The sequence below is a fragment of the Wyeomyia smithii genome, chromosome 3 (genome assembly GCF_029784165.1).
Source record: "Wyeomyia smithii strain HCP4-BCI-WySm-NY-G18 chromosome 3, ASM2978416v1, whole genome shotgun sequence".
Lineage (NCBI taxonomy): Eukaryota > Metazoa > Arthropoda > Insecta > Diptera > Culicidae > Wyeomyia > Wyeomyia smithii.
Window position 1 is genome coordinate 109,583,138 of NC_073696.1, and position 16,347 is coordinate 109,599,484.

At 42.8% G+C, this 16,347-nt stretch overlaps 3 protein-coding genes and 1 long non-coding RNA gene across 4 annotated transcripts in view; all 4 read right to left on the reverse strand.

Moving 5' to 3' along the window:
* Window positions 1-2,264, reverse strand: part of LOC129726540 (uncharacterized protein DDB_G0283357) — a 40,463-nt gene extending 38,199 nt beyond the window's left edge. The window contains exon 1 of the mRNA XM_055683374.1: window positions 2,128-2,264. The gene's annotated coding sequence lies outside the window, so the exon portion shown is untranslated. The remainder of the gene's footprint in view (window positions 1-2,127) is intronic.
* Window positions 2,265-7,257: 4,993 nt separating this feature from the next.
* On the reverse strand, window positions 7,258-8,980 carry LOC129726541 (uncharacterized). Its single transcript, XM_055683380.1, has 2 exons — window positions 7,527-8,980; window positions 7,258-7,465 (listed from the first exon to the last, which is right to left on the reverse strand). Exon 1 carries the CDS (start codon window positions 8,784-8,786, stop codon window positions 7,791-7,793), a length of 996 nt encoding a protein of 331 aa, XP_055539355.1. The 5' UTR covers window positions 8,787-8,980; the 3' UTR covers window positions 7,258-7,465; window positions 7,527-7,790.
* A 46-nt stretch (window positions 8,981-9,026) lies between these two features.
* Window positions 9,027-13,763, reverse strand: LOC129728484 (uncharacterized). The gene has a single exon (XM_055686930.1). It carries the CDS (start codon window positions 13,761-13,763, stop codon window positions 9,027-9,029), a length of 4,737 nt encoding a protein of 1,578 aa, XP_055542905.1.
* Window positions 13,764-13,910: 147 nt separating this feature from the next.
* Window positions 13,911-14,632, reverse strand: LOC129726542 (uncharacterized). The gene is made up of 3 exons (XR_008728353.1): window positions 14,377-14,632; window positions 14,221-14,315; window positions 13,911-14,045 (listed from the first exon to the last, which is right to left on the reverse strand). It is a non-coding gene; the product is annotated as an uncharacterized LOC129726542 (long non-coding RNA).
* Between the last annotated feature and the right edge of the window lie 1,715 nt (window positions 14,633-16,347).

A 16,347-nucleotide genomic window follows, 5' to 3' on the forward strand; every position in this document is an offset into this window, starting at 1 on the left:
GACCATTCGCTGCTTTATGCCAAGGAATTATTTGGAGAAGAAAGTTTCTGCTTTCAATAAGACTCAGCGCCAGCGCATAAGACATTGGTTGTTCAGAAGTGATGCAACGAAAATTCACCTTCATTTATCAGCACCCCTAAATGACCCGCATCCTCTTCGACTTGAATATCCATTGGACTTCAGAATTTGGGGGTACATGCTAGGAAAGCTGAGTGAAGTAAAACACGACACTTTTAAGAACCGTTTAGTGAAAATCTAGGATGAATAGCGATCAAAGTCGTGCGTGCGGCTTGTGATAATTTTGAGAAGCGTTTGCGGGTCAGGATCAAATGCAAAGGCGAGAGATTTGAATTGAAGTGATTCAACTGTAACTTCAATATTTTTCCATGATAATAAAAAATACCCAGAGAAGAAATATTCAACTGTTTAAGTTTTAATGGCATGAAAAAGGTGTATCACTTTCACCGTGACACCCTGTAAAATAGTGATTTGCGATTATTTTACTTTGCTCGAGATTAAACAGTTACTGGAACAGTTACTGAAGTATCGCAAAATATTTGCAACTGGCAGTTTAGTGAAACTCTCAAAAGATCAGGGAATTAAATTTGAATTATTACGTCCTTCAAATAAGCAATCGAGCACTTCTTTTTTTATATTCAAATATGCCATCTACCTTTTTCTTTGAAAACTGGTCAATTATACTTAATTCATTTTTTTTACAATTCAAATTGAATTTATCAAAAAAAAAAAACTTCGTGAGATTTTCATTAAAACTCACTTTCGGGAGGTGAAATGTGCTGCAATCAATACCAAGACGTACAAACATTATCAACGGTGGAAACTGATACAGTCAAACCTGTTTTTGTGCAAAATCTATTTTGTGCGACTTTTTTTATGCGATTACTTTTTTGTGCGATTTTTCTTGTGCGGTATATAAAAAAGGATCACTTCCGACATTTTCAGCCATTTTTTCTTGGAATGAATTCCAACGCATTACAAGGGGTGTGGCGTCCAAAAATTACTATTTGAGCCAGTTTTACGTAGAAAAAGTCACGAATTGCTTGCCTACGAAGGAAAGCGGTTGAAAGTATTAGTATGTTTAAAAAAGTTTCGTTTATCAATCCGATGTTTTAAAATTGTTCTCATAGCTATTTTTAATCAGAATCAACAACTTTCGACTTATATTTAACTGAGATTTTTTTCTATGCAGTCCCTATCCACCGCATAAAAAGGGTTTTTTTGTCAATAATGCTGTGAAAAAATATTGTTTTGTAGCTGCACGTGAAGTTTCAAATGATTTTTTTTTATGCGATTTATTTTGTGCGGTCCCTATCCCTCGCATAAAAACAGGTTTGACTGTACATTATTCAATTTTTCGCCAATAAAAGTTTATAACAAAATAGTTTAATATTTGCTTCATGATGCTTCAAATACTATTTTTTCTGTTGTTGGGGGAATAATTAAATACTATAGTAGAACAAAAGAATCTTTGGAAACCATCGCAGAAGATGGATCAATAAAATTTGAATCAGCTGTTTCAATTAGTATTCCATGTTTTGTATTATAACAAATTTTTAATACTTACATGCTCCAAAAGATAATGACAAGTATTATATTTAAATGGTCAAACCTAAAAGATGTTTACTGATTATTGAATATTGCACTACAAGCTGTCACTGAAGAAAACTTGTATTTCTGTCCGGATCAGTAGTTGTGCAAACAGCTCCGGAGTCCGTTTTCTTTTTCCTTCCGTTATGTTTTCGCCCATACCAACTGATAGACGGACTGACGGGATTGCGGCCAAGCTGTGTTGGTGTCGTTGACGACGAAAAATAAATTTCTGCAAACACTGAACTGCTGCTTTGCTGGCTGGCAAAAGGGGTTTTCAGCTGCAACCAGTGGAGGAACAAGCCGTTCTCGCACACAACACAAAGTGTTGCAAGGGTGGAGAACGAGACACAGCAAGCGAAGGGAATGCAGAAAAAGAAATCTCCCCTTTTTTCTTCTCGAAAGAACTAAAAACCTTTTTTGGGCAAAACAGCACTTTCATCTACGCAAGTCACCAGAAACTTCACTTTATCCTGTTGGAGAATAATATAACACACTCGAATTCACTGGTTTTATTACCTGATACGCAAAATAGCAAGCAAAAATCAAAGATTTCTAGTCAGCAAAATCGAACCAACTTCGAATCGAATCGCTAGGAAAAAATACAGTAATGAGCCGAGCTGAACGAAAGGAACGATACGGTTTCTGCGATGGTGCGAGCGAGATGCAACATGAATACACGTACGTAGCGGAAGCAAAACTCAACGCCCAAAACGTACAAAATGGCTGCGAATGCTGATTTATCTACTGTCAGTGGTGGGCAACGATAACTTGTCAATTTTCAAAGTAACTGAGATAAGGTGAATAGTTATCGAGATTATCGGTGGCCCTGTCTTATTTGGGCCCATTTAAATATAACGTAATGCAGAAGGGTGTGGTGGGTAGTTTTTTTGTTGTTGGTTGATAACACATAACTTAAATATCACCTGTCGTTAAAAATAATATTTCTTATTTTTTTCATGAAAATCAAAATTTGTATGCAGTGGTTGTTTATAGGTGGTATAGTAGTAGCACAGACTAACTGACATAAAACATTGAACGAATGTTCAATAAAACTATCACTCGGGTGTTTCCAGTACCCCAGTACTTTATGTTAGTAATTTTAGCACTATCTGCTGCCGTGCTCGCGCTGTGTCTTGTATTTCGTAATTAGCGCTAGCGTACGTCCATGTATTTATTACGATGATAAAGAAGAACATTTTTTTTTTATTCTAGAGCTAGGTTTTTACCGAGCCGTTGTCATCCCTATACCGAGTAACAGTGAATGACAATGAACTCGTGTCATGGGCTCAAATTAGTTTGTGCCCGCTGTCAGCAGTAACATAAAGATGTATGAAAAGAGGCGGTGATATGCTATCTCGTTTACACATATGTTGAGCCCTTGAAACATGGCGCGATGCCATAGGCGTGGTTTTTACCTTGTGTTACATATCAAACTGAAATCAGTCGAATGATGATCGGATGAGAGCAAAATTAGTAAATTTCATCTGTTGGGCCAAAATTAATAAATTTCAACTTAAAATATCGTTATTTTTGTTTCCAAAGTAACTGTGACTGATATTTTTCACCACCATTTATCATGTGCATATCGGAAAATTGGGAGCCTTCAAATGGTGAGTTGACTACCAGGAAGGAGCATCAAACATAGCTTCGGCCATCACAAGTTTGTGTATCACACCTCCATGAGTCATATGATTACACTAGACTGCCAGTTGAAACATGGATACACCTGGTTGGTGTTGCCTGGGCAATGTTGTCACCCAGAAGTGAGAAGTGAGAAGACGCCAATGATCGCGCGTAAACCATATTACGGCGGTAGAGGAAATGCTTCGCCAACCCGAGTGTCAGTTCACCTAGATCAGCGGTTCTTAACCTACCCGTACCCCTTGGGGTCCTCGAAAGCCTTCAGGGGGTACGCGAAAGAAAAATCAGTAATGGCGGCCAAAGCAATTTTTCTTTATAACACTTAATTTGCTGTTCAATCTTGCTCTTAAAACATGACAGTAGCAATTAAACAAACAATAGTTCAATTTGAAACCTGAACTAGATTCCACAACATGATCTACCACTACTCGCTCCCACTCTGCGAGAACATTTCAAGCCAGGGGGTACAATCGATATGAAAAATACCGCCAAGGGGTGCGCGGACAAAAAAAGGTTGAGAACCGCTGACCTAGATGGTGCGGCACAAAACAGCGTCTGATCTTCATGTTAGGAGCGGCTGATCAACGCCCTGGTGGCAGCGTGGGACTATAAACAGAGCTGACACGATGGTCCCCCGGTGTGACAGTGGGTTGGGGATGGCCTAGGGTTTGCAATCCCGGGTACGATTTTCCGGTTCCCGGATCCCGGGAACAGAAATTTTGATTCCCGGGATCCCGGGATTCCCGAGTTCCGCGAAAAATTTTGTAAGATTGACTATAGTTTCTTATGCAATATTGCAATAAAATTAAATACGTCAAACTGATGCGACCTGGAATAAGTCATTTAATTAAACTCAAAGTCAGTATAGTATTTCAACGTAAAAATCATCTTTGCATGTTAATTAGTAAGCATTCAAATGTTCTAAGACTGACTTATTTTAAGTCGTATTGAACTGATTATTTAGTATTCCATCGTTTTCTTTCGGATAGTCTCGGTCACAAAAAAACCACCGAACGGGGAAATAACAAAATAATGTAGTTAATTAGGTAACTAAAATTCTTCCTCAGAATCTCACGTTCTAATCAATAATGATATAAACTCAAAAAGGGTTTGAAATGTTGTTCTGTCAATGAAAACTAGATTTGAGACGCAGTTAATTTGAAAAATATCACAATGGCATAGCAAATATATTAAAATGAAAAAAAAAGCGAATAGGTTTGCTACCGCTCAAGTAAACAGCAAATATTTACTGTAGTGTAAAAAATATTTTGCCCTGAAAGTCCGTACCGAATATAGCAAATAGTTTCCGCGTCCAATGCCTGCCTAACACTCAGTTTTCTCTTCAACAAACTGAAAGAATTGGACACCAGTTTTCAATTAAGTGTAGCAAAAACTTTAATCGGTGATTTGAATTTTTTTATTCTACACACTTAGATAATATAACCGAGTACGGTTAAATGAATTACCGAGCTGAGATCTCGGTAAAAAACTCGGTAATACATCAAAATACCAAGATTTTGTAAAATCAACAATTGACAACTTGTCAAACTTTAACGAGATTCTCGGTAATATTTTACCGGGACTCGGAAATTTCAACTTTCGATTCTTTACGAAAATTCCGGTAAAATTAACGGATGTACGCATATTACGATTTCTAAGATAAATCCAGGAAATGATGAAAACGATTAATTATCCGTAGAATTTTATTAATTATCTTGTCAAATGATTCAACTAATTACAGCATTGGTAGAAACAGGGGAGTTTTGTTGCTTCCTGGAAATAAAACAACATCCATCACTGCAACTTCCATCCTGCGAAGCGAATCGTTTACCTACAAAATTGAGCAAGGAAAGAATTAATTGTTTTCTTTTAGTATTATATTTGGAATAAACACAAACAAGATCTGAGAAATAATATTGTATACTTACTCAACATTTTAGGTTAATCTGAATATAACAGATTTCTCCGGAATGATAATTAACCGCGAAACCTGTTCCTTTTACATCTAAACCGAAACACGAACAAAACTGATAGTGAATCTTTCGTTATTTTGACAGTTATATTTTTCGGAATCTCGGTAAAAGCTTTATTGGTTCAACGAGATCTCAGTTAAATTATGTCAAGCTTCCGAGATTCGGTATTTTAGTTTACTGAACTCGGAAATTTGCTGTTTTACGGATTTTTTTCGGCAAACAAATTTGCGGTATTCCGGTAAACACATTCGGTTTCCGATTTCTCAGTATTTTTGTTACGGAACAACGGTAAACGAAAATGTTTTCAAGTAGTTCGGTATTTTACTTTACCGAGAAAATATTATGCAGTTAAATGTGTACTGACATTGAAATATATTTGCTATGCAGCTCGCCCCACGGCGACGGTAGCGACATCACACTTTACTTTACCATTCAGCATGACGAGGGGTGTAATTCGGAGGGTATATTTTTGCGCACACAAACTGTTGTACACACTTTTTATCGTTTGCTTGTTAGTCTGTTTTCGATTTCGAAGTCGTAGCGCTGCAGGAACTTTGTTGGACAGGACAGCAGGTATTGAAAAGCGGGCACCGGGCGGCTACTCTCTACCAGAGTTGTGGCACCACCAGCGAGCTGGGAACCGGCTTCAAAGTACTGGGCAAAATGCGCCAACGCGTGATGGGATGGCAGCCAATCAACGCAATGATGTGCAAGTTGAGGATAGAGGGCAGCTGGGGCAGGTCTACGATAGCTGCCCGCGACGCGACGTGAAAGTCGCCATTAAGGACATGAAGGGGGGGGGGGGATGTCGGGATAAGGTAGGACGGCAGGCAATGTACAGACCGGTAATCGGACCAGATAGCCTGCATACCGTGTCTAATGATAACGGCCATCGGTGCGTAAACTTTCCGGCCTCCCGTGTATGGTAGTCCGAATACCTTCTTCCCCCGCAAAAGTATTCACAAATCCACATGGAGATAACCCGATAGACAGAGAACCAAATCGACTCCGTTCTAATCGACGGCAGGCTCTTCTCCGACATCATCAACGTTCGCATCTACCGCAGTGCGAATATAGATTTGGACCACTACCTAGTAGCTGTGTGCATGCACTTAAAACTATCGACGGTGTATAACACCCGCCGAAGTCGAACGCCGCGTCCAAATATTGAGCAACTGCGGGACACCGAGGCTGCACAGGAATACGCGCAACAGCTGTAGGCAGCGCTACCCACGGAAGAGCAGCTTGGCGCAACTACTCTTGAAGATGGCTGGAGGAGCATCCGATCCGGCATAGGTAGCACCGTTGTAGCGCTACTATGTACAACGGCTCCGAATCAGAGAAATGATTGGTTTGATGGCGAATTCAAACGGTTAGTCGAGGAGAAGAACGCAGCACTGGCGAGAATGCTGCAACACTGTACGAGAGCGAACGTGGAACGATACCAACAGGCACGGAACAGCCAAAACTCGGTCCTCCGAAGGAAGAAGCGCCAGCAAGAGGACTGGGATCGCGTAGCGATGGAATAGCTATAGCAAGCTAACGACACTCTAGTTCTAGAAGTTCTACGAGAAGCTGAACAGTTCCTGTAAAGGCTTCGTGCCGCAAGCCAACTTGTGCAGGAGCTTGGACGGCAACCTCCTTACAGACGAGTGTGAGGTGATCGAAAGGTGGAAGCAGCACTTCGACGAGCACCTAAACGGCGATGCAGTAGAACGCGAGGACGGTATGACAACTGATCTTGGTGCACGAGCAGAAGACATCAGGATTCCAGCCCCCGAGCTTCTGGAGGTGGATGAGGAGATTGGCCGGCTGAAAAACAATAATGCTGCTGGAATGGACCAGCTTCGAGCTACTGAAATACAGTGGTGGGCACTGTTGCGAGTGGCAACAGACTGAGGGGGTTTCTTCCGTAATTTTAATATCAAAAACACGTAGTCTTACGATGTCTCGGGGATATTATAATTTTCCTGAAATAAATTACATATTGTAGTACATTGTTGCCTATTTAAATCTGTTTAACTGTGTATCGTGTATAACCTAAATCTACATAAGTTTTCATTTTATTTCTATCTGATGTTTATTGGTGAAGATTTTAATTTTTAATAAGGTGATCATTAGGCTATTAAGTTTAGTTGTACTCACGTTTAGTCCCTCTTATAATTTTAACCGTATTTTTAGAATCAGATAACAGAGATTCTTCTAGGTTATGTTTAAGGTTGGCTATCTCTATAAGCACTCTATAATAACGATTTTTATATTAAGTATAGATGTAATATAATTTTAAGTAGGAATACTCACTAGGTAAGTTTAATCTAATTAGTTTTAAGTATTTAGATGTTTAATTTCACGCAAGTATTTAGGTAATAGTATTTAAGAACAATATATTTCGTGGTAGAGCTGCAAGCACACGTTATATCGGCTTTTAGATTGTTACTCTCTATTGTCACTTACCCAGCCGATGACAGACCTACCGTCTTGTCAGTCATCCGTCACAAGCGATCGTGTTAAATCGATCTCGCTCGATCAATCGAGGGGCACACTGGATCGTGAGTGCGCGGCCAGCTAGGGATGGCCAACACTCCCCCCGGGTAAACTATTCCTCTGGTAGGTTTGCTCCTCTCCGCATCGAACGTCCAGAACCGCCAGTTTAGTCACGGGTCGATTATAGATGCCACTTCTTGTTTTTACTGTAGCTGATCGGATACGACCGTCTTTGCTAGGGTGTGTAGCAATGACCCTACCTTTCGGCCAACAGTTTCTAGGCAGGTTGGGATCTACGATAACCACCACGTCGTCTAGAGCAATCGGCTTCGAATCGACGTACCATTTTGTCCGTTTGGTAATTTCAGGTAGGTAGTCGGATAACCAGCGCTTCCAGAACTGGTTGGCCAATGCTTGAGATGTACGCCAGTTTTGCTTGAGGAAAACTCCGCTGTCATCCAATAAGGTGAATGGCTTCGTGCCGTCGGAGGAACCCAACAGAAAATGGTTGGGCGTAAGTGCGGGTGACGATTCATTGTCGATTGGCACATACGTAAGCGGTCGAGAGTTAAGCGTCATTTCGACTTCCATGAGCAGGCTTCTCAGTACTTCTTCGGACAGTTTCCGTGAAGGGGAAATGGCAGTCAGGTTTTTCTTCACACTTCGAATTAGGCGCTCCCAACTACCACCCATATGAGCAGCCAGAGGCGGATTGAAATGCCAACTAGTCTCGGCGGTTACGAATTTTTTAATGACCTTGTCGTAATCAACTGTCTCATACAGCTTTTTGAGTTCTCGACTTGCACCAATAAAGTTGGTTCCCCGGTCGCTCCGAATGGTCCTGGGAGTTCCGCGTCGGCTCATAAAGTTTCGCAGCGCGATTATGCACGAATCGGTGCTCAGCGAGTTCACTAACTCAATGTGGATTGCTCGTGTTGTTTGACACACAACGATCATTCCCCACCTCTTCTCCGCTCTTCTTCCGATTACAACTTCCATGGGACCAAAGTAGTCCACCCCAACGTGGGTGAAGGGCAGTGTGTAGGCAGCAAGTCGTTCCTCTGGAAGGTCTGCCATGATTGGAGGTTGGGGGATCGCGGATTCATTTTTACATCGCTGGCAGCTCTTTCTTGCAGCCGTATACTGAACGCGAATGCGAGGAATCACGAATCGTTGACGCAGTTCGTTCACTATGGCTGCGTGGTTCTGATGGTGAAATTTTTCATGATAGTGGGTAATTATCAGGGTGGTCACAGGGTGTTTCGGGAGAATTACTGGGCTCTTAGTTTCTTCGGTGGCATAGTGACAGGCGGATATTCAACTGCGCATCCGCATCACTCCGCGATCGTCAATCCATGGTGACAATTTATAAAGTGGGCTGCTTCTCGGGAGTGTCTTTGTTTGGTCACTGTGATTATTGGTTAGTATGATCATCTCATCGGTGTAACCTTCTTGCTGAGCTAAACGGAACAGAAAACCTTCAGCTGCGTAGAGTTCATCTCTGGACAGTGGCCCTTTTAATTTGGGCTTTCTATTTTGCTTGCGTTTGCAGTTTGCGATAAAGCGCTGGGCGTAAGCTACCGCATTGCGTAGCCCACTCCAGCCCAGAAAGGCTGAGATAACGAGGGTGGTTTTAGGGGAGTAATGATGTGCCATGAAAGAAGGTCGCAGTTCATTGTCTGTATGCGTTGACTTCGAGGAATCCTTGGGCCATTCCTTTTCACTGAGGTAGAGAAATTCTGGGCCTCTAAACCATCTGGATTCTTGGGTCATATTTGGCTCCGTCTCCCACTTGGTGCCGTCATCTGCTACATTCAGTTTGGACGGCACCCAACGCCAATCAGGTGCTTCTGTGAGGTCGAGAATTTCGCTAACTCGACACGCCACAAACGTGCTATAACGACGGTGGTCTGAGTTAATCCAGCTGAGGACATCGCGAGAGTCAGTCCAGTAGGATTTGCAATGATCCTGAGTTGAAAGGGATTGTGTTACTGTTCGTGCTAGTCTAGCTCCTATAAGGGCGGCCTGCAATTCTAGTCGCGGGATGGAGTGATACCTCAAAGGAGCTACCCTGGTTTTTGCGGCAACTAAAGAGCAGCAGACACGGCCTTCGCGTTCAAATCGTAGAAACGAAGCGGCGGCTATTCCATTTTCGCTTGCATCTACGAAAAGATGCAGTTGTACTTCGCAGTCGCTAAGAATCGTCGAAGTACGAAGACACCGTGGGATTCTAACGCTTTCTACCTTAGGCAAGACTAGTAGCCATGTTCTCCATTTCTCGAACAAGGGATTGGGAATTTCTTCATCCCATTGTACGTTTGCACGCCAGACTTCTTGTAAAAGGACTTTCAAATACATGAGAAAGTGTGCGATTAACCCAAGAGGATCAAAAATCGTCATTAGGACCTGGAGCATTTGGCGCTTTGTGGGTCGACGACGGCCAGTGAGCAGATCAGGGTTATAACGATTCCATCCAATTTTGTACACAAATTCGTCCGATGATGTGCACCACCACATTCCTAGCACCTTTTCTGTAGCCATTGGCCCAGCCGACAGGTCCATATTTTTCTCCGACGTATTGCTTTCGTTTAACACGGCTAGCACTTGTTGAGAGTTGCTCACCCAGTTTCTTACCTCAAATCCACCGGCAGAGTGTAGCTGTCTGACTTCTTGCGCCAGGCGAATTGCATGCTCAGGTGTTTCGACACTGAACATCGCATCATCCACGTAGTGTCGCTTCTTAATAACTTCAACGGCCTCTGGAAACTCTTCTATGAATCTATCTGCGTTGATGTTCTTCACGTACTGAGCACTGGCCGGGGAGCAGCTAGCGCCAAACGACATCACATTCATTACGTAGATCTGAGTGTCACCAGCCTCGTCTTTCCAGAAGAATCGTAGACATTGTTGGTCTTCCTCACGCATGCGAATCTGGTGGAACATTTCCTTGATGTCGCCCGTGAGACCTACACGAAATTCGCGGAATTGCAGCAGTATTGCGAATAGAGAGCATAGCTGATCGGGACCTGTAAGCAGCGCTGAATTTAGAGACACTCCAAAAGACTTTGCGGCTCCGTCCCATACAATTCTAATTTTACCCGGTTTATTGGGGTTAAAAACGGGGAATATTGGCAAATACCACACCCTTGGGTAAGGCCTGTTAAGTTCCTTCTCCGACAGTTTGCGCACATACCCTTTAGCCAAGTACTCAGACATTAGCTTCTGCAGAGCATTGCCCAGCTCTGGACTTTTCTGCATTCGCTTCTCGAGGCTCAGGTATCTGCGCAGAGCCATTTCCTTGCTATCTGGTAAGCGGACGCCATCGTAACGCCAAAGTAGGCCGGTCTCATATCGTTCTCCGTTGTACTTAGTCAGTGTTTGAAGGAGTGAGATGGCTCTTTGGTCTTCTGTTGATAGCGGATCTTTATTTAATTTCATGATGCCAAGACTGTCTATGGCAAAATATTCCTTGACCATTTGGTGTACATCTTCGTCAGTTTGGTGCCTGCATTCACAGACGTGGAAGGCGTAGTGAACAAAGTTTGATGTATCTTTAGTGCCGCATCCTCCGCAGATTGTCCATCCCAGTCTAGTTTTGACGGCGATAGGTTGGTCCAGGCTTCCTTCCTTGCTTTTCAGCACTAGGCTCACTCGAGCGTGCTTTAGACCGATAAGAATCCGAGGGCGCACATTTGAATAAGACTCGATCGGCAGATTCAGGCAGTGCGGATATTGTAGGGCTATCTCCTCCATATTAAGAGACTGGAACGGCAGCATCAGCTCTTTTACTGTGCGAACCCCATTGAGTTGAAATTGTTTAGCAGGTGCCTGAATTCCAGCAATTTTCACGTTTACTGTGCGCGAGCTCGTCTCGTTTCGTTCGGTACCTCCTGTCCACCGCAAGCAGAGTGGATTGATCGGACCCTCCAGCTCCAGTTGATCAGCTAGCTCTTGATCTATCAGAGTAATGGCTGAACCTTCGTCCAGAAAGGCGTACGTTCGGGTAGATTTCCCATTTCCGTACAGGGTAACCGGAAGATAGCGGAACAGTACAGCGTTTGGAGCCGACTGATATTCGTTGCACCCATGTACATTGCTGGGTCCGGCCGGTGAAGTGCCAGGGTGCACTGTAGGTGTAGAGTTATTCGATGTATAGTTTTGGAATTTCTTGTCGTTATGGAGCAACTCGTGATGGTAAAAAGTGCAACCAGCTTTTCCACACGGTTTCGTATCGCATTTTCCTTCGTGACGAGAGAGACATCGACGACATAGTGTGAATTCCCTCACGGCGGCCCACCTATCGTCTCGAGAAAACTGAAGGAAGCGCTTGCAGTTCGATACTGACTTACATTTCCCATTGCAAACTGGGCAGTTGTCGTTATTAGTTGGTTTCTTCCAAGAGCTTTCTTTGCTGGATTTCGAAGCATCTTCATTTCCAATAGGGAGTTCGGAGTGCGTGTGTAAGTAGGTGCTGGTCTTTTTTGACGAATTTATAAAAGTTTTTGTTGGGTTATGTTGCTGCAGTTCAGTTGGTATTGTTAAAATACTAGCAGCCTCCGCAAGTGAAAATATCCATTCTCCGAATGTCGCCAGGTTGACCCTTGGAAGAGTTAAGCGATGTCGAGCCCACTCCAGTTTCAATGTCGCAGGCAGTTTGTTCACCAGTTGGTGGAGAAGAGAGACGTTATACATATAATCCTCTAGGCCACATGCATCGACAGTTGCGCAGAAGTTCTGTACTTTAACAGCAAGGTCAACCAACAGCTCTGGCTTATCTTCTTTGATCGTTGGAATTGTGTTTATTTTCACGATCAGGGAGTGAATAATTGCTTCAGGCTGACCGTAGAGCACTCTTAGTGTGTTCATAACATTGGTCACGTTTGTCGGGTGCATTAAGGAACTCTTAACAGCCTCGTACGCCTTTCCTTTAAGGCACCTTTGTAGTCGGATCATATTTTCTTCATTTGAATAACCGCACATTGCGGTCGAACTTTCAAAAGTTGAAACGAAGATCGGCCAGTCCTCAGGATTTCCGGAGAAGAGAGGAAGATCTTTTGATACGGCTTGCCGAGAGGCCAGTTGAATGTGTGAGGGGGGAGAAGTGTTGTGCCATGTAGGTTGTTGGAGCTGTGATGGATGATTGCCGACGCTATTAAACTGCGAAGCGTTGCTTTGATGAGCCACAGACTGGTTCGGTTGATTGTTCCAAACTCCTTGGAGTGCATGCATGGATGTTCCGGCTCTAGTCTGGTAGTCTTTGGCTGGTATGCGATCCGAGCTTCTCTCACCATATAGTGGAGTACTGTTCGGATTCACTAACTGCGGTCCACGCGAGCGTAAATTGTGATACCCCGTTGTGGGGGGGTTGTGGGTGATTTTATTTCTGTGTGCACTATTCATATCACTTCTGCCACCGCCATTGTGATGTTCAGCTGCGGATTTTCCACCGTTGATAGTAGAATGTCCTTTAGGAATGAATGGTTCTGTTGCACCGTCAGCTAGATTCCCGGCAATCACAAAACCGTTGACCTCTTCCACCCAGTTTCGCACTCGTCCGCTGGATTCACTGCGGTTCGAGCAGGTGTGGTTTGACATTTGTTCCAATAATGCGTACTTCTCTTTCAGGTAGTCACGATGTTTTCTGGCTTGCTCTTCCTCAAAAGCACGTTCCTCCTCTAACTTCATCAACTGCAACTTCAATAGTGCATGTAACGATGCGTTGGAAGATGCAGGTTTTTGGTTGGATTGCTGCGCCTTCGCGGAGTGACCTTCCTCGCTAGCAGAGACAACCACCACCTTCGGTATGTTGCTGCGCTGTTGTTTTTGGGGGTTGCGATCTACCGATGATGGTTTGGGGTTAAGCAGTCTTTCTTCAATTGCACTAACCTCGAGGCTGACCAATCCTCTTCGATGACTCGTTGTCGAGTGTTGCTGGGTGTCCTTGGCAGTTTGGCATTTGTGACAAACCCAGCTTTGATTTTCGACTTCCTGAGTGACGCCCACACAAGCAAAGTGGCTCCACATATCGCAATCATCGCATTGGACCATGTCCATAGTGTCAGGATCGTAGCAAAATTGGCACGAACTCCCTTCGTTCATTGCATTTGCAGACTTTTGAACCCTATCATCCACTGTGACCACCTTATCCTCACCATTTTTATCACCACTTGACTGTTGGTCGTTCGCAGACGACCTGCTACCGTACATAATTCGATTCGTTCGCGTAAACGAAAATTATAAAATGTTGCGAGTGGCAACAGACTGAGGGGGTTTCTTCCGTAATTTTAATATCAAAAACACGTAGTCTTACGATGTCTCGGGGATATTATAATTTTCCTGAAATAAATTACATATTGTAGTACATTGTTGCCTATTTAAATCTGTTTAACTGTGTATCGTGTATAACCTAAATCTACATAAGTTTTCATTTTATTTCTATCTGATGTTTATTGGTGAAGATTTTAATTTTTAATAAGGTGATCATTAGGCTATTAAGTTTAGTTGTACTCACGTTTAGTCCCTCTTATAATTTTAACCGTATTTTTAGAATCAGATAACAGAGATTCTTCTAGGTTATGTTTAAGGTTGGCTATCTCTATAAGCACTCTATAATAACGATTTTTATATTAAGTATAGATGTAATATAATTTTAAGTAGGAATACTCACTAGGTAAGTTTAATCTAATTAGTTTTAAGTATTTAGATGTTTAATTTCACGCAAGTATTTAGGTAATAGTATTTAAGAACAATATATTTCGTGGTAGAGCTGCAAGCACACGTTATATCGGCTTTTAGATTGTTACTCTCTATTGTCACTTACCCAGCCGATGACAGACCTACCGTCTTGTCAGTCATCCGTCACAAGCGATCGTGTTAAATCGATCTCGCTCGATCAATCGAGGGGCACACTGGATCGTGAGTGCGCGGCCAGCTAGGGATGGCCAACAGGCACCATTCCGCTAATTCGCTAATTCGCTAATAAGCGACGCTAAAATTCAGTTAGCGAATTAGCGATTTCGCTAATTTTTGAGCTGGTTAGCGAAACTGTTAGCGTCGCTAATATTTTGGCCTTCGAAACGCTAATCGCTAATTCGCTAAATTTTGTGGAGAAGCGACAATAGAAATATTTAGAAAAACTGTGAATTGCTGATGGCGTACATAAATTGCTTCGAAAGATGAACATACTTCACTGCGAAAGTTACTCTTGTCAGTTTTTTTACCCTAGAATGGAGTTCCAGTTGTCGTACAAGCCACAGGAGCATTTTGAAAAACAAGCACAAGGTCTAGATTGAATTCTTGGCACACCAAGAACTTTGATGAATTGCAATGCGCTTGAAATTATGACAACTTGGGTTCTATTTTTTCGATTCAGAAAATAATTTAATTTTCATGAAAACATTCCTAAGAGTATCTATTTTCAATGCAAGCTAGATAACTTTTGTTATTCTTGTTTTTACAAAATCAAATATGAATACCGTTTCGTGAACCTCTCACTGTAAGTAGCTTTAAAAAGTAATTGTTTTCGTTTATTTAACCAAAACAGATCAAAGTGGTCCAAATCTTACAAAACATGAGCAATAAATATAGCGATATGACTATTTACATATTAAAAAGTTAGCGATTAGCGATTAGCGGAAGTTCCGCTAATGTGGGCTTAGCGTTTAGCGTTAAGCGATTATCGAGCTAAATTTTCCGGTTAGCGACTTAGCGATTAGCGTCGCTAAATTTTCGGTTAGCGGTGCCCACCACTGCTGAAATACGGTGGAGAAACACTGGTTAGAGACGTGCACTGGGTTATTGTTAAGGTTTGGGAGGAAGAACGAGTACCGGAGGAGTGGATGAAGGGTATTGTGTGTCGCATGTACAGAAAGAGCGATAAGCTGGAATGCTGCAAGGTACTCTCCCAAATACTCTTCCGTCGACTGTCACCATTCGCGAAGCAGTTCGTGGTGCATTACCTGCCGGGATTAATGGCTGCCCGCGCCACCACGGATCAAATGCCGCGAATACAACGTACCCATACACCACCTGTTCATCGATTTCAAATCGGCATACTCCATTATCGTTCGAGACCAGCTACTACAAATTATGCACGAGTACAGATTTCAGGGCAAACTAACGCGGTTGATCAAAGCGAAAATGGGTCGAGTGATGTGTGGAGCTCGAGTATCGGGGCATACTCGAGCCCATTCTTAACTCGAATAAATTCAAAGCAAGATGGTTGGCCCTCATGCCTACTGTTTTATATTGCCCTGGAATGTGTCATTACATTCCCAAAGTCGGTTCAACTGTTTGGCTTCGCCGACGGCGCAAAGATGGCGCATACGTACATCGGACTAAAGGCCTAAACACAATGGATACGTTGCGGCTGCGTTTGCGGCAATTTGACAGTTAGCCCACACATTTTCTGTCAAATTAACGTCAACGCAAAGAAAATTTATCCATTGTGCTTGGGCGTTAAAGGACGAAGCCAAACGGATTAAACTGCTCATCAATGCATCGAAGACGAAGAACATGAAAGAAAGGGGTTTACGAGAAGACAGTGCTAACCTCCCATCTCGAGTTCAAGTTGGTGGTGATGAAATCGAGCTGCTCGCCGAGTTCGTGTACCTAGGCCTACTGGTATCCGCAGACAATG